The 21258-nt window shown below is 46.2% G+C and overlaps 1 protein-coding gene across 1 annotated transcript in view; it reads left to right on the plus strand.

The window, feature by feature from the left end:
• Positions 1–21258, plus strand: part of RSPH10B (radial spoke head 10 homolog B) — a 50676-nt gene that overhangs the window by 14818 nt on the left and 14600 nt on the right. The window contains exons 6-14 of the mRNA XM_047779518.1: positions 989–1074; positions 2204–2324; positions 5913–6089; positions 6991–7150; positions 7582–7703; positions 11376–11565; positions 12845–12959; positions 14351–14430; positions 15149–15297. Coding sequence (XP_047635474.1) covers positions 989–1074; positions 2204–2324; positions 5913–6089; positions 6991–7150; positions 7582–7703; positions 11376–11565; positions 12845–12959; positions 14351–14430; positions 15149–15297 — 1200 coding nt within the window. The remainder of the gene's footprint in view (positions 1–988; positions 1075–2203; positions 2325–5912; positions 6090–6990; positions 7151–7581; positions 7704–11375; positions 11566–12844; positions 12960–14350; positions 14431–15148; positions 15298–21258) is intronic.

Raw genomic sequence — 21258 nt, forward strand, 5'->3', positions numbered from 1 at the left:
ATATCTTGCACAAAGGCTAATTCCACTCCCATAAGGAGTCGTCAAGGAAAGGTTATGCTGGAGCTTCTGTCGTGTGGCACAGCGGAAATGAATCCGACTGGGAACCATGAGGTTGCGGGTTCAGTGCCTGGCCTTGCCCAGTGGGTTAAGGATCTGAGGTTGCAGAGAGCTGCTGTGTAGGTTGCAGACGTGGCTCACAGGAGCCAGCAGCGGCAGCTCCAATTCAGCTCCTAGCCTGGGAAGTTCCATATGCCACGGCTGTGGCCCTCAAAAGACAGAAGGAAAAAAAAAAAAAAAAAAGGTTATGCCGAGGTCACTTACGCTTGGAGGCCGTAAAATAAGATGTCGAAATGGATAAAGCAAAAAGGGGTTTGGTCCATAAAAGAGAGTGAGCTTCAGTTATAAGGAAGGGACTGATACTCACTTTTGGGGACAGCAGAACAGAGTTTCTTTAGCCAGCGGTGTGATCAGTAATCACTGGGTGTCATGAACACACTGAGGGTAGTGGGCAGGGTCGTTGCCTCCCTTATGGGACACTTAGTTATCAAAGAGTAAGTGATTTATCTCACCCTCTCGTGGTGAGCACGTTCCAATATTCTTAATCACAAACCAGAGACAGCGCGGGTTATAGGTCTCACCGGAGGATGGTTTTCTGCATTATTCAGACTTCTTAAAATCATCTTTTGGAGGGAGGTCTCCTGTGGCTCCGTGGGTTAAGGATCCGGTGTTGTCACTGCTGCGGCTCGGGTTGCTGCTGTGGCGCAGGTCTGGAACTTCCACGTTCTGTGCACATGACCCCCCGAAATATCATAGTTTGGAATTCCCTGGTGGGATCTGGCGTTGTCACTGCTGTGGCTGGGGTTCGGTCCCTGGTCCAGGAACTTCTGTGTGCTGTAGCTGTGGCCAATAATAATAATAATTTTAATCTTTACAAAAGCCTTGCTTTTATGATGCTTGATTTTTTACAAAATGATATTCTTTGTTCTAGGGCTCCATTTATTACAATCAGGAGGGCACGTCTTGGTACGAGGGAGACTGGGTTCACAACGTCAAGAAGGGCTGGGGGATCAGATGGTAGGTGTCCCGGCCGTCGCGTTTGGGGCTGGCGAGGAGGGGGCCCAGGTCGCGTTCCCTTAGGTTGTTGAAAGACAAGGCACAAAATGCAATGTCTGGAGTTCCTGTCGTGGCGCAGTGGTTAACGAATCCGACTAGGAACCATGAGGTTGCGGGTTCGGTCCCTGCCCTTGCTCAGTGGGTTAAGGATCCGGCGTTGCCGTGAGCTGTGGTGTAGGTTGCAGATGCGGCTTGGATCCCGCGTTGCTGTGGCTCTGGCGTAGGCCGGTGGCTACAGCTCCGATTCAACCCCTAGCCTGGGAACCTCCATATGCCTCGGGAGCGGCCCGAGAAATACCAACAACAACAATAACAAAAAAAAAAAAAAAAGCAATGTCTGTGTGAGCAGGGTGGCATATGTACAGTCACCCCCGTACATATGAAATAGTCTCTGGAAAACAGAGAAAAACACCATATTACACATATCTAATAATATCATTTTATTTTATGACATGTGGGAACCACGTCTGTCTGTTCTCTGCATCAATCACGGATCTCTCCATTATTTTACATTTTCTGAAGACTACTGACCTCCTGACTTAATTTTTTTTTGTCCTAGCTGTGCCCACAGCATCTGGATGTTCCTGGGCCAGGGATCAAATCTGAGCTGGAGCTGTGACCTACCCCACAGCGGCAGCAATGCTGGATCCTCCGCAGCCCCTCACCACCGAGGCAATGCCTCGATTTTACCTGGAGCTTTTCATTTTAAGGGTTAACATATCTGGGGGCAAAATATTAACCAATCATCATCTTATGGGAAAGTAGTATTTTTGGTCTTTTCAGGGCCGCGCCCATAGCATGTGGAGATTCCCAGGCGAGGGGTCCATTCGGAGCTGCAGCCGCTGGTCTACGCCACAGCCACAGCAATGCAGGATCCGAGCCGTGTCTGAGACCTACACCACAGCTCACGGCCACACCAGATCCTGAACCCACTGAGCGAGGCCAGGGATCCAACCTGCGTCCTCGTGGCTACTCATTGGGTTCATTAACCACTGAGCCACGTCGGGAACTCCCAGTTTAAGAGAGTCTTAAAGGTAAATATTATACAGAGATACGTGTTGTTAATTTTTACATTTTTTTTGGGTCCTAGTTACAAATCTGGAAACATATACGAAGGTCAGTGGGAGAACAGTATGCGCCACGGGGAAGGCAGGATGCGATGGCTGACAAGGAACGAAGAGTACACGGGCCAGTGGGAGAAGGGGGTGCAGGTACGGGGCCCGCTGGCTGGAGCAGAATTCGCCCAGAGGTGCACGCTCTCCTGTCACCGCAGCCCGGGGATATTGTGTGGTCGCATGGTGCACAGTAACCTGCAATGCAAGCCATGTTAAATTGAGAAACTCGCCTTGCGATGACTGGTCTACATGGGTCTTTTTTTTTTTTTTTGTTACACTCTTGTTTTATTAGTGTTTCGTTTCCTCTGAAGGCCTCACACACAAGGTGGGTTCTTCCACTGGTAAATTCATAAGTCATCTGACACCTGTAAGGCCCGAGACCGCTATTCACGCTTTAGAAGCTGCGTCTTTCCTGCACAGAAAAGAACAACTTTATATGGTTAATTTCATGGAGGACTTTCTGATGACATCACATATTCTTACCCTTGCTAGTTGAGGACCTCGCTAAACTCACCCAATAGTGCCCTTTTTGGGTCGATTTTTTTTATGGCTTTTTAATACGTAGTCATACCTACAAATACAGTCAAGGTTGTGTGTTTCTTTCTAATCCATGCGCCATTTTTTCTCTTGCTTTATTGCCCTGCTAAGGCCTCCGGATGTGGTGTGATAGTGACACTGCACAGGAGCGGGGAGAGCAGACACTTTCCCGTTGCTCCTGATCTTAGTGAGGAGGAATTCATCTCTCATCAAGCGTGATGTTAGCTGTGGGGTTGTTTTTTGTCTTTTTGCCATTTCTTGGCCCGCACCTGCAGCATATGGAGGTTCCCAGGCTAGGGGTCTCATCGGAGCTGCAGCTGCCGGTCTACACCACAGCCAGAGCCACAGCAACGCAGGATCCCAGCCGTGTCTGCAACCTACACCACAGCTCACGGCAATGCCAGATCCTTAACCCACAGAGCAAGGGCAGGGATCGAACCCGCAACCTCATGGTTCCTAGTCAGATTCGTTAACCACTGCGCCACGACGGGAACTCCAGTAGGGTCTTCATAGATGACCATTATCAGGTTGAGGAAGCTCTCTTTAATTCTTCATTTGCTCACAGTTTTTGGTCATGGTTGGATGTTAGATTTTGTCAAACACTTTTTCTGCCTCTTGTCAGATAATCACGGGGTTCTATTTCTTCATCCTTTTGATAGGTTGAGTTAGAGTGATAGATTTTTAAATGTTGAGCCAACCTTGCATTCCTGGGACCAACTGACTTGGTCATGATGACATTATTATTATTATTTTATTATTATTATTGTATCTTGCTGGGCTTAATTTCCTAATACTTTGGGGAGAATTTTGTGTCTGTGTTCATGAGGGATATTGATCTTAGTATTATTTCCTTCTAAAATCTTGTCAGCTTATAGTCATGAGGTATTTACTTCCCATAAAATGTATTGGGAAGTAGTCTCTTGAATTTCTTGGAAGTCTGTAGAATTGGTGTTCCTTCTTCCTTAGCTATTTTGTTGAGAATGCCAGTAAAACCTTCTGCATCTGGAGTTGCCTTTATGTGGTGATTAAATTCACTGTATAGGAACTGTAGGATCATTTTCTTTGGCAAATAATGTGCTATTTAGGTCATTTGTTTCTTCTCTCTCTCTCTCTCTTTTTGGGCCACATCTGAGTCCCATGGAAATTCACAGGCCACGGATCGAATCCGAGCCACAGCTGTGACTTGCACCACAGCTGTAGCAATGCCAGATCCTTAGCCCCCTGTGCTGGGCCGGGGATTGAACTGAGCCACCACAGGGACTCAAGCCACCACAGAGACAGCACAAGATCCTTAACCCACTGTGCCACAGCAGGAGCTCCCATCTCTTTCTTCCTCAGGAAGCTTTGGAGGTTTGTGTTTTATTGAAGGCATTTGCTCATATCGTAGAAACTGTTACTGTTATTGGCACAAGGTTGTTCATAAAGTCCCCTTCTTCTTCTTCTCCTCTCTCTATATATGATCTATAGTGATGGTCCCTCTTTCTTCTGATAGAAGTAATTTGTGTTTTCTCTTTTTCCTTCATCAGTCTTGCCAGAGGTTTATCAATTTTATTAAAATTCGCAAAGAGCCTGTTTGAGTTTTATTTTCCTCTGATATGTTCCAGCTTTAATACAGTTGGTATCTTCTCTTTGTCATTATTTTCCTTCTGCCTGCTTTGGTTTTAATTTGCCCTTTCCCCAGAGTTGTATGGATGCTTTATCAATATGAGACATTTCCTCTTTTAGAAATGTTTCATACTACACTTCTCCTCTTAGCACCACTGTATCTGTGTCCCAGTGATTGTGAAAGACTAGGTTTTAATTTTTGTTCTCTAATTTGCCCACAACTTGCCTTTTGGTCTTTAAATTGTTTTGAAGTATGTTGTTTAATTTCCAAATATGTTTCTCTTACGGTTTTTTTTTGTGTGTCTAATTCTGCTGTGGTCGGAGAACGTACCCTGTAGGATTCTATTTCTTTTCAATATGTTGAGGTTTCTTTTGGTCAGTCTAGGTGATGTTGCAGGTATTTCTGCCTTCGTTGGGTGGAGCTTTCTCGGTCAATTAGACCGAGTTGGTTCAGAGCGTTGTTTGGGTCTTCTGCCCCTTTGCTCATTTTCTGTCGACTTTTTCTTTTCTTTTGTCTTTTTGTGGCATGTGGAGGTTCCCAGGCTAGGGGTCCAATCGGAGCTGTAGCCACCGGCCGACACCACAGCCACTGCAACACAGGATCCAAGCTGCATCTGCCACCTACACTACAGCTCACGGCAACACCACATCCTTAGCTCACTGAGCGAGGCCAGGGATTGAACCCACATCCTCATGGATGCTAGTTGGGTTCATTAACCACTGCGCTGTAATGGGAACTCCTGTCGACTTTTCCTTTCCATTTCTCAGAGAAGAGTGTTGACGTCCAAGTGGCCTTGTGGATTTGTCTGTTTCTCTCTCAGCTCTATCAATTTTTGCTTCATATGTTTTGATGCTTTCTTGTTAAGTGTACACATGTTTAGAATTATTATAGCTTTTTGCTGATTCGACCCTTTTTATCATTTTATAATGTCACACTTTTTTTGGGGGGGGGGGGTCTTTTGTCTTTTTAGGGCCGTACCTGCGGCATAGGGGCTAGGGGTCGAATCAGAGCTACAGCTGTCAACCTACGCCACAGCCACGCCAGATCCTTAACCCACTGAGTGAGGCCAAGGATCGAGCCCGCAACCTCATGGTTCCTAGTCGGATTTGTTTCCACTGCGCCACAATGGGAACGCCTAGAATGTCACCCTTTAACCCTGGTGCTTTTTCTTCCTCTGCAGACCACTTTTTTTCTGATATGAAGATAGCCAGCCACCCTAGCGTTCTTTTCTCATTGTTAATTGCGGTAATGTACACATATCTTGTAATTTACCATCTTAACCATTTTTAAGTGGTAAGTTAGGTCAGCCATCACCTCCGTCCATCCACAGGGCTCTTCCTCTTCCACGTGAGACCCAGAGGGCTTAACTCAGTAGCCTCGGGTCTCCAGGCCGGTCACTACATAGCTGAGCTGAAACGAAACCCACATGGGTGTGGCTCCAAGGTGCACGCTCTTTGTCCCTTCAAACGAGTCCTTGCATTTGCGCCATGCCTCTTTTAGGTGGATTGCAGGCAACGAGAGGAGGCTTGTTTTCTTTTCAGAATGGCTTTGGGACACACACCTGGTTCCTCAAGAGAATCGCCTACTCCCAGTATCCTTTGAGAAATGAATACGTGGGCGAGTTTGTGAACGGATGTCGTCACGGCCGTGGGAAGTTCTACTATGCCAGTGGAGCCACATATGAGGGAGAATGGGTTTCCAATCAAAAACACGGCATGGTGAGTGTGGACCTGGGAAGAGGGCGCGTTGAAACTTACATAGAGACTTGTCCTATTCTCTCCGGTAAAGTTGCTTTATCGATTGTGTATAGGATGAATTACCGTTTTGCTAAGATGATTACATAATTTTAAAATAAGTTCTGGCGTGTGATCAATCTCCTCTCTATTTCGAGATTGTTTAATCAGTCTGTGGGGTGTGTGTGTGCCTGCTCACACATCTGTGGCTTAGGGTGGTTTTGGTGGCAGGTACCAAAGCCTAATGTAATCTTCCATAAACGATAAAGAATAATGCGGGCTTCAGGGTTGCTCTGGTTCAACAGCTCAGTGATGGCAGCGTTTCTCCTCCATCCGTCCGAGCTTCTGCCTCGTCACCTTCCCTCTTAGGCTGCTGCTCCCCCATGACTGCGCGATGGCTGCTGTGGTTCCGGGCTTCACATCTACCTGCCCCACTAAGTAGAAGGAGAGAGGACGTTGTTTTTGGAGACGTTTTCTACAAATGCCTTTACTTTCATTGAGCTGAATTGGGTCCGTTGTCCACCTCTGAGTCAGACCAACTGGGTTGGTTGGCCTGGGTTCACCCAATATCAGAAGAGTCCCCCTTCTGTGGTCACCAGCATGTTTCATAAGCCACAGTCTGTGACCTAGGGGAGCTTCAAGTTGTGCAGAGGTTGTGGGGCAGATGGTGTGAGAGGAGAGGAGAAGCGGAGGAGAATCAGGAGGCGGGGCGCAGGTTTCCATGGCAACACAAGACGCCAGAAGCCTGACTGTATGTGTACTACCGATAGAGCTTGACAAACAAAAGTCCCCAAAGCCTTACCAAAGACGTCGAGGTCCCTTTACCAAAGGTTTCCCACAACATGCTTTCCCGAAGAGGTGAAAGTTAGCTTTTTTTTTCCTGCAGGGTCGTTTAACTTTCAAGAATGGGCGGGTGTACGATGGCCTGTTTTCCGGTGACCACATAGTGGCGTTTCCCAGTCTTGAAGGTGAATTGATGAGCTGCCCGGACACGACTTCGGAATATGTCCCCAGGGACCAGTCCTGCGGCTCTTCCATCAGTGCTGGTAGGACGCGCCCACCTGTCGGCAGGAGCCAAATCAGTGTTTAACGTCCCATCAAAAACACCCCTAGATTTTCGGGAAACAGAGGTTCCCTGTGAGCGATGGCTTTCTTAGAGGCGGTGTGTTTTTTGCTTTTTGTTTTTACTTTTTAGGGCTGCACCTGCAGCATATGGAAATTCCCAGGCTAGGGGTCGAACCGGAGCTGCAGCTGCCGGCCTCCACCACATCTGAGCCGCGTCTGCGACCTACGCAGCTCGTGGCAACACCAAATCCTTAACACGCTGAGGGAGGCCAGGGATCGAACCCGAGTCCTCATGGGTACTAGTCGGGTTGGTTACTGCTGAGCCACGATGGGAAGTCCTGGAAAGATCATTTTGACGTGAAATGGAAACATGGCTTTTCCCAATGATCCCCTCTCTGCCCTCATTTGCAAGAAATCGTCCGGAAGCTGGATGGCAGTGAAAGTCATTCCGTGTTGGGCTCGAGCATTGAGCTGGACCTCAGTTTGCTGTTGAAAATGTACCCCGAGAAAGACCAACCAGAAGAAAAGAAGCAGGTAAAAAAAAAAACCTTCTGTAATGTCACATTTATAGTTTAGGCTCAAACATTAGCAGACTCTCCAGTCCTGGGAAGATACACTTGATGACTGTTGTCATGTATAGAGACTTTCATTTTTTAATTAAAAAAAATTTTTTTAAATTTTTTGATGGCCTGGGAGTTTGGGGTTAGTCGACGCAAACTGTTACTTTCAAGATGGGTAAGCAATGCCGTCCTGCTGTGTAGCACAGGGAACTATATCCAGTCTCTCGTGATAGAACATGATAGAAAATTATTTGAGAAGAAAAATGTATATGTATGTATGACTGGGTCACTTTGCGGTACAGCAGAAATTGACAGAATATTGTAAATCAACTCTAATAAATTTTTTTTTAATTAAAAAAAATTTTGGACCACACCTATGGCACATGGAAGTTGCCAGGCCAGGGGTCAAACCCATGCCACAGAGGTAACAACGCCAGACCTTTAACTCTCTGCGCCACCAGGGAACTCCTGGAGTGTCTTTTATATGCCTGAGAGTTGTTTATCTTATGTTATCCCGTTTCATTTACAAGACGACCCTGTGAGAGAGCAGGCTTTCTGAGACCTGAAGCCCAGATGGTGGGGGGGGGGGGCTCTGCATCACTCGGAGCCCCAGAGCCCATGTTTGTCAAGTCACCCTCCCACCCAGCTGGGTCTGAAGGCCAAGACTCTGCAGGAGTTTCATTTTGCTGTGTGTTATGGGCTGCTGGGATTCAAAAGGACTTCAGGGGAGTTTGTCGTGGCTCAGCAGAAATGAATCTGACTAGTTTCCATGAGGATGCAGGTTCGATCCCTGGCCTCACTCAGTGGGTCAGGGATCCAGCGTTGCTGAGGCTGTGGTGTAGGCCGGTGGCTACACTGATTGGACCCCTAACCTGGGAACCTCCATATGCCGCAGGTGCGGCCCTAAAAGAAAAAGAAAAAAAAAAAAGCAAACAAACAAAAAAACCTTCACACCCTTAGAAATTATTAGAAATCTAGAAACACTTAGAAAAAATTATGTGTCCCTGAAACTCATGTGTTGAGCATCCATCAGATCACAGCTCTGAATTTACACTTGGGTATCACGGCCTCTGCTCTGCTGGGGGCTGGGATGCTTCTCCTGCGAAGCTGTCATTGAAGATGTTTGCAGTAAGAGACCTGTTGGTACCTCACGATTGCCAAGCGTCCTTGCCCCTGTCCCCTTCCTCATGGTGGCCCCATCTGGCCCCCAATCCTGATGACTCTCCCCTCCCGTCATCCTCCTATCTCCTGGCTCCTGGCCAACACTGAAAAGCAGCCTCCGAGCATCAGTCCCTTCAGAGCAGGCGGACTGTGCTCTTGGCTCCAGACGCCCGTGCTTCACCGATGCCCCCAGCAGCCAACGGGATGGACGGGGACGTGCTTGGCTCACGTTGCACTTGAGGGAGTTGGGACCCAGATGGCTGACAGCCTTGCTCCAGGTCACGCAGTCTGGCTGGCATCCTTGGGCCAACCCACCCCATCCCCTCCTCACCCTGAGCCCCACTCGGGGGTCATTTTTCCATCCTCCAAGGCTCAGTTCAAGTACAGCTTCCTGCAGGAAGCTTCATCCTTGAATCCATCTCTTTCCTCCACGGCTCTGTTCTATAATGAGGAGTCCTCATTTTATGTCTATATACACACATATCTTATGTTCTTTACTAGATTTTAAGTTTCCTAAAGAAAATTCTGTGCTCTGCTTTGGAACTATGCTTCTCTCTGTCTCGTCTTTTTAGGGCCACACCCGAGGCGTATGGAAGTTACCAGGCTAGGGAAAATCAGAGCTGTAGCTGCCGGCCCACACAACAGTCACAACGACATGTGATCCGAGCCGTGTTTGTGACCTGCAGCCCAGCTCACGGCGACCCACTGAGCAAGGCCAGGGATTGAACCCCGATCCTCCGGGATACTAGTTGGATTCATTACCAACTAGTAACGAATCCACAGTGGGAACTCCATAAAAGGATTGAATTTTAAAAAGCAGGAATTAGGAGGTCCTATTGAGGCTCAGCGATGAACCCGACTCGTAGCCGTGAGGAGGTGGATTCGATCCCTGGCCTCACTCAGTGGCTTAAGGATCAGACATTGCTGTGAGCTGTGGCGTATGCTGGCAGCTGTAGCTCCAGTTAGACCCCTAGCCTGGGAACTTCCATACGCCGAGGGGATGGGCCTAAAAAGCAAAAAAAAAAAAAAAAATGGCATTAGAAGTTCCCAGGTGGCTCAGTGGGATAAGGATCCAGCAGTGTCACTGCTGTGGCTCAGGTCACTGCTGAGGTGTGCATTTGATCCCTGGCCTGGGAACGTCCACCTGCTGTAGGTGCAGCCAAAATAAAATAAAACATAATAAAAAAGCAGGAGGTGATGCTGAGAGGGACACATGCCTGCCACTCAGCTGGGCCTTCCTGTCTCCATGGGGACCCCAAACTCTGCTCTGCGCATTTTCTGAATTTTGCCTTTCGGAGGGTGATGCCTGGGGCACGAGGTTTTGGAGAAGAGGATGTCACATAGGCGGCAGGGCTGTACACCTGAGGAATCTAGGGGCAGCTGAAGGCCACCGAGGGCCTGGGGAAGAGAGAAGAGGAACGGGGGACAGAGAGGAGGTAAGTGAAGCCGCTGAGATGACCACGCCTATTTCAGACTTTCGGCGTCACGTGCGATGTTCGTTTTATGTTCATCTGTGCTGATGGTCAGGTGATCAGGTCGCGGAGCTCCTCCCGCTCCTCGATCTACTGGGGATGCTTATCAGGAGTGGAAGGTCCAGTGTGTCACTTGCGCTAATAGGATCACGTGGTTTTTCTCCTCTGGTCCAGGCATAGGGTGAATTACACCGACTGCCTTTTCAAACACTGAACCAACCTTCTGACCCCAGGGTAAACCCCGCTTGGTGTTGGTGTATTCTTCTTTTTGTATGTTGCTGCCTTCGGTTTGCCCGTATTTTGTCAAGGATTTTTGTGTCCGCGTCCACGAGGGATTTTGATCTGCAGACAAGAGCATGTCGTCACGGCCATTCAGATAGGACGACACCACAGAGCAGCCTGAAAGAAATCCCACCGTCCAAACACCAGGCTGCCTTCTTACTCTTACACAGACGTTTTCATTTTATTGACCTGGGGACGGGCGGGGAGCAGAGAACATTTAATGAGCCCTTGCAGGGGTAAGAGGTGAACGCTACTGCATGTGTTACCACCTTTAGTGAATGAATGGTCTTTTTAGGGCCCCACCAGCAGCATATGGAAATTTCCAGGCTAGGGGTTGAATCGGACCTGTAGCTGCCGGCCTACACCACAGCCACAACAGCCAAGGGTCCAAGCTGTGTCTGCGGCCCATACCATAGCTCATGGCGATGCTGGATCCTTACCCCACCGAGTGGGGCCAGGGATTGAACCTGCGTCGTTGTGAATACTAGTCAGATTCATTGCCACTGAGCCACAATGGGAACTCCTACCTCATTTAGTTTAGAGGGCACTTTTTTTTTTTTTTTTCTTTTCCGTCCACACTCGGGGCACCTGGGGTCAAGTCCGAGCTGCAGCTGTGACCTATGCCACAGCTGCAGCAGTCCAGATCCCCAACCCACTGCGCCACAGCGAGAACTCCTCTCCCTTTATTCTTGTTAGGTGTACGGCAGATATGTACGGTTTTCTCGTTTCAGGTAGAATACGCCGTCCTAAGGAACGTCACAGAGCTGAGACGGATCTACAGCTTCTACAGCAGCCTGGGGTGTGATCCTTCTCTGGACAACACCTTTCTGATGACAAAGCTTCACTTCTGGAGGTTCCTAAAAGACTGCAAACTGCATCACCACAAAATAACCCTTGCCGATATGGACAGGGTGCTGGGCGGTGAGTATTCCAGAGCCTTCACCTCTCTGGTCTCAAGAGGAGGGTAACATCCCAGCACGTGAAACCAGCTGGGAAGGGCTGAGGGAGGGATGGGTGCTGGGAGGGGTGTTGCAGAAATCAGCTCTTGTCCTTAAAGTGTTTAAAAGGTAGTGGAAGAGAGAATCTCATGAAATAACAGCAACAGTCAAAGACCATCCATGGCAGGGGTCAGCAAAGTGGGCCCCTGAGCCCCACTGCATGTTCTTATAAATAAAGTCTTATTGGCACACAGCCACGCTCATTGGTGGATGTCTTGTCTGGGGCTGTTTCTGCCTTACAACGTTGGCGCTGAGTGGCTGTGACAGAGACTTCCTGGCCCACAAATACGTACCATCTAGCCCCTCACAGAGAAGGGCCCTGATCTGTGGTACAAAAAAATCCAACAAATTGTCAGGTCAGAAGCAGAGAGAGTCAGGGAGGGCTTGGAATAGCCTAGAAAAGGCTGTAGGTAACCTTGGGCTTAGGGTTGAATTCAGCTTAAACCGTTCACGCAATAGGAATTCTCGCCGTGGCTCACCGGAAATGAATCTGACTAGGATTCACGAGGACACAGGTTTGATCCCTGGCCTCGCTCAGTGGGTTAAGGATCTGGCATTGCTATAGCTGTGGTGGAGGCTGGCAGCTACAGCTCTGATTCAGCTCCTAGCCTGGGAACCTCCATATGCCGTGGAAGCGGCCCTAAAAAGACAAAAAAAAAAAAAAAGAAGAAGAAGAAGAAGAACGAGGGAGAGGGAATTCCCTTGGTGGCGAAGCAGAAACAACTCAGCTAGTATTCATGAGGATGCGGGTTCCATCCCTAACAAGCAAAAAAAAAAAGTTCATGCAACAAATTTAACAGATTGAGGGTTCTGTTTCTTTCAGCTGAATTCTGGGAGGCAGAACCGAAAGCCTCAAATTACCTACTTAAAAAATAAAATATGAGAACTAGTACCTATTTCCTCGAAACTGAGATGTTTGAAACCCTCCTAGAACCCATTTGGAATGCACAGCATTAATAAAATGGGGGCTCAGAGCACCTCGAAAAACCCCAGGACATGGCGTCTTGTAAGTCTTTTGTTAAGATAATCAGCCAGGTCCCCCATGTGGAACTTCCTTTTGAGGTGGATGTCTTTATGCTGTGTAGCGTGTTCCCCAGGAAAGAACCTACTTCATTGTAATGCAGCTGAATTGTGTACCAGGAGAAAACCAGCCAGAAGGTTCTAGAAAATACTGGGCATGCTCTCCACTGTTCTTCTTTTAGCCAACAACGACATACCCGTTGAAGACATTCACTCTCCATTCACGACAATACTTCTGAGGACATTTTTGACTTACATCCTGCAGCTGGCCCACCACATCCATCACAGAGAATTCCAGTAAGTACTCCTCCTGGACGCGGGAGAGGAGGAGGTCTGAGGTAACCGTTGGGATTGTTAAAGTGTCCCCCTTTCTTCCACAGTCATGATTATTCCTCAGACTCCTGAAATGAAGGATTGGGAGCAACATGTACCACAAATATTAACCACGAAACCATGAGAAACAATATTAAGATTTGAAAACTGGAGTTCCCGTCCTGGCTCAGCGGGTTAAGACCCTGCCTAGCATCCATGCAGACGTGGGTCTGATCCCTGGCCTCGCTCAGTGGGTTCAGGATCTGGCACTGCCATGAGCTGCAGTGTCGGTCACCAGTGGGGCTCGGATTCTGCATTGCTGTGGCTGTGAGGTAGGCCAGCAGCTGAAGCTGCTGATTCCACTCCTAGCCTGGGAACTTCTGTATGCTGCAGGTGCAGCCCTTAAAAAGACAAAAAAAACAAAAACAAAAACCAAAACCAATAAAACCCCCACGAAAACCCTTCTGATGGGGGTCAGATTTCAATTCTGCAAATAGCTCTCAAGGTTTTATTCAGAAATAGCCATAACCACCTTTTCTGTAGACCAGAATTTCCCATCTTTCTCAGAGCCAAATTGATAATTGTAGCTTATTTATTGATCGATCGGCTATGCGCACAGTGTACAGAAGTTCCCCCGCCAGGGATCAAACCCCAGCCACAGCACTGACAAGCCTGGATCCCTAACCCACTGAGCCATAAGGAAACTCCGATACTGTATCTTTAAAAAAAGAGAACTTTGTATTTGTGAAATAACTTGAGATGTACAGGTGTGTTGCCAAATCAGAACAGAGAATTCCTATCCTCCTCTTATCCAGCTTCCTCTAAGGATGTCTTAGAGAACCGTGGCACGTGGAATTTACGAAGTGACGTTACTGCAGCACCAGTATCCAAATCACAGACCTTAGTGGGATTTCCTGAGTGTTCCCACTAATGCCCCTTTCTGCTCCAAGATTAAATCCAGGATGCCACCTTGCATGTAGTTGTCACGTTTCTTCAGTTCTCTAGACCCCGTGATGGTTTCTTTGTCTTTCATGACCTTGACACTTCTGAAGCCTATCGGTCAGTTACTTTGTAAAAATGTCTCTTGATTTTGCTTTGCCGATGTCTTAGCATGATTATGTCGACCTTACGGGCTTGGGGGAAGAATGTCATCCCGTGAGGGGTACGTGGCATCCATCTGTCTTGTTCCTGGTGAGAGTCACCTTGGTCACGCGGCTGAAGTGTGCCAGCCACATCTCTCTACTGCAGACTGAGCCATTTCCCCCTCCCCTGCTCCTTAGAAGCCAGTTCCCAAGTCTGCCCCACACTCGGGGAGAGGCAAGTCAGGTCGCACCTCCCGGGGGGACGCGTGACCCCGCTCTCTTTTCTGATCACAGAAACAGAAGCCCGTCGCTGTTTTTGTGTTTTACGAAACTCATGACGGAGAACATTCATCCCAACGCCTGCCGTGTGAGAGGTAAACACACACACACACACACACACACACACACACGAAGCCAAGAGGATTAAATGGACAGAGATTGTTTCCCACACACACTCGGAGAATTTTCATTGAAGCCTTCCCTCCCCCACCCCTTGGTCACCACCAGTCTGTTCTCTGTGTCTGTGCGTCTGTTTCTGTTTCATAGAGACGTTCATTAGTGTCGTGTTTCCGATTCCACATATAAGTGATATCATATAGTATTTCTCTTTCTGACTTACGTCCCTTAGCGTGAGAGGCTCTAGTTGCATCCATGTTGCTGTAAATGGTGTTATTTCATCCTTTTTTTTTTTTTTTTTTTTTGCTAAGTATAGGCTCTAATATATATGCACCACGTCGTCTTTATCCGCTCCTCTGTTGATGGACATTTAGGTTGTTGCCATGTTTTGGCTGTTGTGAGCACTGCTGGATGCATGTAGGGGTGTATGTATCTTTTCACATTGTAGTTTCGTCTGGGTTCATGCCCAGGAGTAGGATTGCTGGGTCGGACCGTAGTTCTGTATTGAGTTTTCTGGGCGGCCTCCATTCCAGTTTCCACCACGGCTGCACCAATTTACTTTCCCACCAACAGTGTGGGAGGGTTCCCTTTTCTCCACACCCTCTCCAACATTTATTTATTATGCGTAAGCCTTTCCCAAACACAGTTGTGTAATAATCCTTTTCCGAATGCTTCCTTTTTCCACTCCACGTTTAGGCAGTTTATTCTGTGGGGCACAGCGGACGCTCTGTTCTTTGAACTATGCTGACAGATGCTGGGAGATCTACACGCTTTACTGCAGACCACGTGCAGCCCCGCCCCATGAGCTCACGATGAAGATGAGACACTTCCTCTGGATGCTGAAGGTAGCGACTCCTGGTTGGTAATGGCTCCATACTTACAGGAATTCTCATTTTAACTTAAGGAAGGCTCAGCACTCTGGCTATGACATGTGAAGAACGAGGAGAAGACCTAGGATGAGTTTTCGTAGGCTTTGGCAGAAGAGAGCAATTCCAGTGGCCTGTGGCAGTGGGAGGCAGAGCAACCAAAGCAGTGTCTATGCAGGGTGCTTCTCCGTGGGGGGCAGGGGGTGCAGCGGGCGGGCCTCCAGCATCTTTGCCAAGCAAAGATCTTGCCATTTGAAGGAAGATGGCAGATGAACATCATTCAAGAAAATTACTGTTCATCAAAAATGTAATTTCAGGAGTTCCCGTCATGGCGAAGCGGAAACGAATCCAACTAGGAACCACGAGGTTGCAGGTTCGATCCCTGGCCTCGCTCAGTGGGTTAAGGACCCAGCGCTGCTGTGAGCTGTGGTGTAGGTCACAGACGCGGCTTGGATCTGATGCTGTGGCTGTGGCTGTGGATGGCAGCTACAGCTCCCATTTGACCCCTAGCCTGGGAACCTCCATGTGCTGTGGGTGCAGCCCTTAAGAGCAAACAAAACAAAACAAAACAAAAAACAACAAAAAAGTAATTTATAAAAAAATTTATTAGGTTGGAAATAGTGAGGACATCTATTTATATAATAGTCTCATATTCTTGGTACTGTTTCTTGCGTGACACTTTTTTCTTTGGCCATGCCCATGACATGTGGAAGTTCCTGGGCCAGGGATTGAACGTGAGCTATAGCAGCGACAATGCTGAATCCTTAACCACTAGGCCACCAGGGAATTCTTCATGACACGTTGAATTTATACTTGTGGGAAAATAAATTATAAAACTAAAAGAAGTGGAGTTCCCACTGTGGCTCAGTAGGTTAAGGATCTGGTGATGCTACAGCTGTGGGGGAAAAAACCACAACTGAAAAACCAACCACAGTAGTTCCCGTCGTGGCGCAGTGGTTAACGAATCCGACTAGGAACCATGAGGTTGCAGGTTCGATCCCTGCCCTTGCTCAGTGGGTTCAGGACCCAGCGTTGTTGTGAGCTGTGGGGTAGGTCTCAGACAGGGCTCGGATTCCGCGTTGCTGTGGCTGTGGTGTAGGCTGGCAGCTGTGGCTCCGATTCGACCCCTAGCCTGGGAACCTCCATATGCCGCGGGAGCAGCCCAAGAAATCGCAAAAAAGACAAAAAAACACAACAAAAAAAAACCCCAAAACCAAAAAACTAAAAGAATTGAATACTAATGGGGGATAGTGATTTTAAACATTTGTCATATATAAATGAAAAACTGCTTTTACAAGTTTTAATATATACAGATGAGAAACTAGTATCAGGAGTTCCCGTCGTGTATCAGTGGAAAAGAGCCTGACTAGCAGTCCATGATGACGCAGGTTCGATCCCTGGCCTCACTCAGTGGGTTAAGGATCCGGTGTGGCTGTGAGCTGTGGTGTAGGTCGCAGCCGCAGCTCGGATCTGGCGTTGCTGTGACTGTGGCGTAGGCTGGCGGCTACAGCTGATTCGACCCCCTAGCCTGGGAACCTCCATATGCTGCAGGTGCGGCCCTAAAAAGACCAAAACCAAAACTAGTATCAATAGGGAAAATAGTTCTTTAAAAGTATGATTCGGGGGAGAATGCATATGATACAGCTGTTTATTCACTTCCTCCCTTCATTGTGGTCCCTTAAGTAAAGAACTGAGGCTCTTTGATGAGGCTCTTTGTCCCTGTTGATTGATGGGTCACACATCAGGTTTTGGTGGCTGCAGCCTCAGAGAATGGATAACACGTGTTCCTTTCCCCTCCATCTTTCCATTAAAGTAGCTGTTAGAATTAGAAGCTTGATTGCATTGAGTAGTTTGTTTCTTCCTGACAAAGTTGCAGGCGGTTCTGGTTAATTCCTGTTGCCTCCCATCAGAGATGCTCTGTCCCAGCGATGCTGAGACAGACCAGTCACTCATATGCTGTCAGCAGAATCCCTCTCTTCGAATGTTCCCCGTAAGCCTTTCACTAGTGGTTCCAGGAGCCCTGATATTAGGCATTGCTAATATCCATTATTTCCTTAGGGGTCCCACGGTCGTAACTTTCGATTCTACCGATCCATCTGCCCTTATTAGCTGTGAATCCTATTTCAAGAAGACCTTTACCTGGTTGGCTATTTAATTACTGTGAAATACACAGCAAAGGGAGGATAGATGCTCACTTTTCCCCTGTATTTTCAGAGGAATGAGTCGATATTCCTAGCAGTTCTTCAAAGGTGACAAATGAACTTTTGAGAATATCATGATTAACTCCTGGATGTATACATATTTGATGTGGTTCAATCCATTCTAGTCTTTGCCCTGCCACCCTGGTCAAATTGTCCCATATGAGGCCCGGAAGAATCTCTTCCATTTGGCACCTGTTACCCTGCATCTGTGGATTGACGAGGTCCATCCGTCAGTTTTGACAAAACTTCCGCTATTATTTCTTTAATCATTGCTTCGGAACCATTTTTTCATTTTTGAGACTTTATAACACATATCCTCTGTATCTCTTTTCTCTATTTTCTCTTTGTATAGCAGCTTTCACTCAGCATAATTATTTTTGAGATGCATCTGTGTCGTTGCATGGATAAGATAGTTTGTTATTGCTGATCCCATTCCATTTGGTGGGTGTATCATGATTTGTTTGTCTACCTTCCAGTGGACATTTGGGGTCCTTACAGCGTGTGGCTGTAATGAATAAAGAGAGTGCACTGTTGTATCCAGGTGTTTCTGTGCACGTGGTTTTAATTCCTCTGGGATAAATGCCAGATTGCAGTTTTTGAATTACGTAGTGCATATGTGTTTAATTAAAAAAAAAAAAAACACCTATTTTTTAGAGTGGCTGGACCAGTTTGTATTCCCACCAGCATGATATGTCAATATTTCTTTTAGTTGGTATATTTAGACCATGTCCATATAATGTAATTGCTATGTTAGGTGTAAAGTCTGCCATTTAACTTTTTGAATTTTGTTTATTCCGTTTTTAGTTTCCTTTTTCCTGTCTTTCTGTGGGTTACTTGAACAATTTTTTTTAAGAGTTTCATTTTGGTTGACCTAATAGTGTTTTTTGGAGTATGTATCTGTAAACAGATTGTGGTGTCATCATTTGACCAATTTGAGTGTAGTAGAGAAACCTTATGTACATCTGTCTGCCCCCTACCGTTTAAAATATAACTGACATTTCCACTACATACATTTATATCCACATCAGACATTGTTAGAATTTTTGCTTCAACTGTCAAACATCAGTTTATGAAACTCAAGAGGAAAAGGAAAGTATATTGTGCTGACCCATATTTTTTCTTACCGTAGCCTTCCTGAAGTTCCTAGATTCCTTATCAGTTCCTTTCTCTTTAGAGAATGTTCTCCAGCTTTTAAGGCAGATCTGCTAGGAGCAAATTCTTAATTTGCCTTCCTCTGATAATGTCTTGAAGTTGCCCACAGTCCTGAGGATGTGTTCTCTGCCTAGAACACGCTGAGTTGACTGCCCTCTTTCAGGGCTTGAAAAAGGCGGTGCCACTTCCTGCTGGCTTCCATGGTTTCTCATGAGAAATCTGCTGTCATGTGAATTTTTTTCCACTGTAGGAAGGTGGTGTTTCACTGTCGTTTCTTTCCCGATTTTTCTCTTTGTCTTTAGTTTTCAGAAGTTTGACTAAGATGTGAATCGGTGGGAATTTCTTTGGGCTTATCTTATGTGGGATTCGGTCACATTCTTAGATTGGTAGGTTTGTGTTTCTACCAAATTGAAGAAGTTTTCAAGAGCTGTCTTGTGGTGCAGCAGGTTAAGTTTCTGGTCTCACTGCATCCATGATGACGCAGGTTCGATCCCTGGCCTCACTCAGTGGGTTGAGGATCTGGTGTGGCTGGGGCTTGGGTCACTGCTGTGGCCTGGGTTCAGTTCCTGGCTTGAGACCTTCCACATGCCTTGGGTGTGGCCAAAAAAAAAAAAAAAAGGGTTTTCAGCCTCTATTTATTCATGCAATTTTTCAGCTCTAACTTCTCTCTCCTTTCCTTCTATGACTGATAATATAAAGGCTAGATCTTTTGTTATAGACCCATGAGTCCCTGAGTCTCTGTTTAATTTTATTTTTCAGTCTATTTTCTCTCTATTGTTCAGATTGGATACTTTCTATTACTCCATTTTCAAGTTCAGGGATTCTTTCTCCTGTCCCTTTCTTTATGCTTTTGAGCCCATCTATTGAGTGTTTAATTTAATTATTACAGTGTGCAGTTCTAAAATTTCCGTTTGATTATTTCTTGCATTCATTTACTGAGACTTTCCTTTTTCCCCTTTTGTTTCAAGCATGTTTGCAATGGCTCATTCAAACATTTTAATTAAAATAGTTGTCAATTAATTCTGTAATCTTTGCCATCTTGGTGTTGGCATCTGTTCGTTGTCTTTATTCATTCAGTGTGAGATCTTCCTGGTTCTCGGCATGATAAGCCAGTGACTTTTCTATTTGAAACTTGAACATATGTTATGAGACTCTGACCTATTTAAATGTTTTTGCTGACTTTTGATGAAGTCTAATTTATCTAATTTTTCTTTTGTCACTTGTGGTCTTGGTATCATGTCTAAGAATCCATCGCCAATCCAAGATCACGAAGATTAACTGTTAGGTTTTCTTTTGCAGTGTATAGTTTTATCTCTTACTTTCAGGTCTTTGATCCATTTTGAAGTAGTTTTTGTATATGGTATGAGGTAGGGGTCCAACTTAACTCTTTGGTATGTGGATACCCAGCTGTCCCAGCACCATCTGTTGGAAAGATTCTTTTTTCCTCCATTGAATAGTCTTGGCATCCTTGTCAAAAAATTGACCTTAGGAGTTCCCGTCGTGGCGCAGTGGTTAATGAATCTGACTAGGAACCATGAGGTTGCAGGTTCGATCCCTACTCTTGCTCAGTGGGTTAAGGATCCGGCGTTGCCGTGAGCTGTGGTGTAGGTTGCAGACTCGGCTCAGATCCTGCGTTGCTGTGGCTCTGGCTTAGGCCGGCAGCTATAGCTCCGATTTGACCCCTAGCCTGGGAACCTCCATTTGCCACGGGAGTGGCCCTAGAAAAGGCAAAAAGACAAAAAAAAAAATTGACCATAGATATATGGCTTTATTTCTGGAATCTCAATTCTATTTTACTTATCTGTATGTTTTATTCTCTTACTGTCTCGATTACTCTCGCTTCTCCATCATTTTCATGTAACCTTTTCCCCTTGCTAAAATATCTTGCAGTCTGCTTTTATCCTTATTTTGAAACTTCACAGTGATAAAGCTTTGGTATTTGTCATTTTAAACATTTATTATGTGAGATAACACTGGAAACATATGTCTTTTAGTACTTCAAAGTGCTCTTGTATTACTTGTTCAGATTTTCTGCCTTCCATTTTCTCCATCCTCTTTTTCTGGAACATGGGGATCAACTCTGGACCAATTTCATTTTATTTCAGTCTTGTCTCTCTGACCATCCATATCCTTGTCACTATTTATTCTCCTTTAGGAGGGATTTCCTCTGTTATCTCTTCCCTTCTTTTTGAATTTCTATTATATTTCTAATCCTTTATTTCCCCTTTTTGTTTTTTTTCTTTTTTTATTTATGTAATGATTTTTATTTTTTCCATTATAGCTGGCTTACAGTGTCCTGTCAATGTTCTACTGTACAGCAAGGTGACCCAGTTACACATACATGTATACATTCTTTTTTCTCACATTATCATGCTCCATCATAAGTGACTAGACATAGTCCCCCTTTTTAAAGCACTCTGTTTTTTAAATTTATTTTTAAATTTTCATTAAAGTATAGTTGATTTACAGTGCTCCTCTGTTATATAGCAAAGTGACCCAGCTGCCTATACACTCCCATTCTTTTTTTTTTTTTTTGTCTTTTTGTCTGTTGTTGTTGTTGCTGCTATTTCTTGGGCCGCTCCCGCGG

The sequence above is a fragment of the Phacochoerus africanus genome, chromosome 5, assembly GCF_016906955.1.
Source record: "Phacochoerus africanus isolate WHEZ1 chromosome 5, ROS_Pafr_v1, whole genome shotgun sequence".
Classification (NCBI taxonomy): Eukaryota; Metazoa; Chordata; class Mammalia; order Artiodactyla; family Suidae; genus Phacochoerus; species Phacochoerus africanus.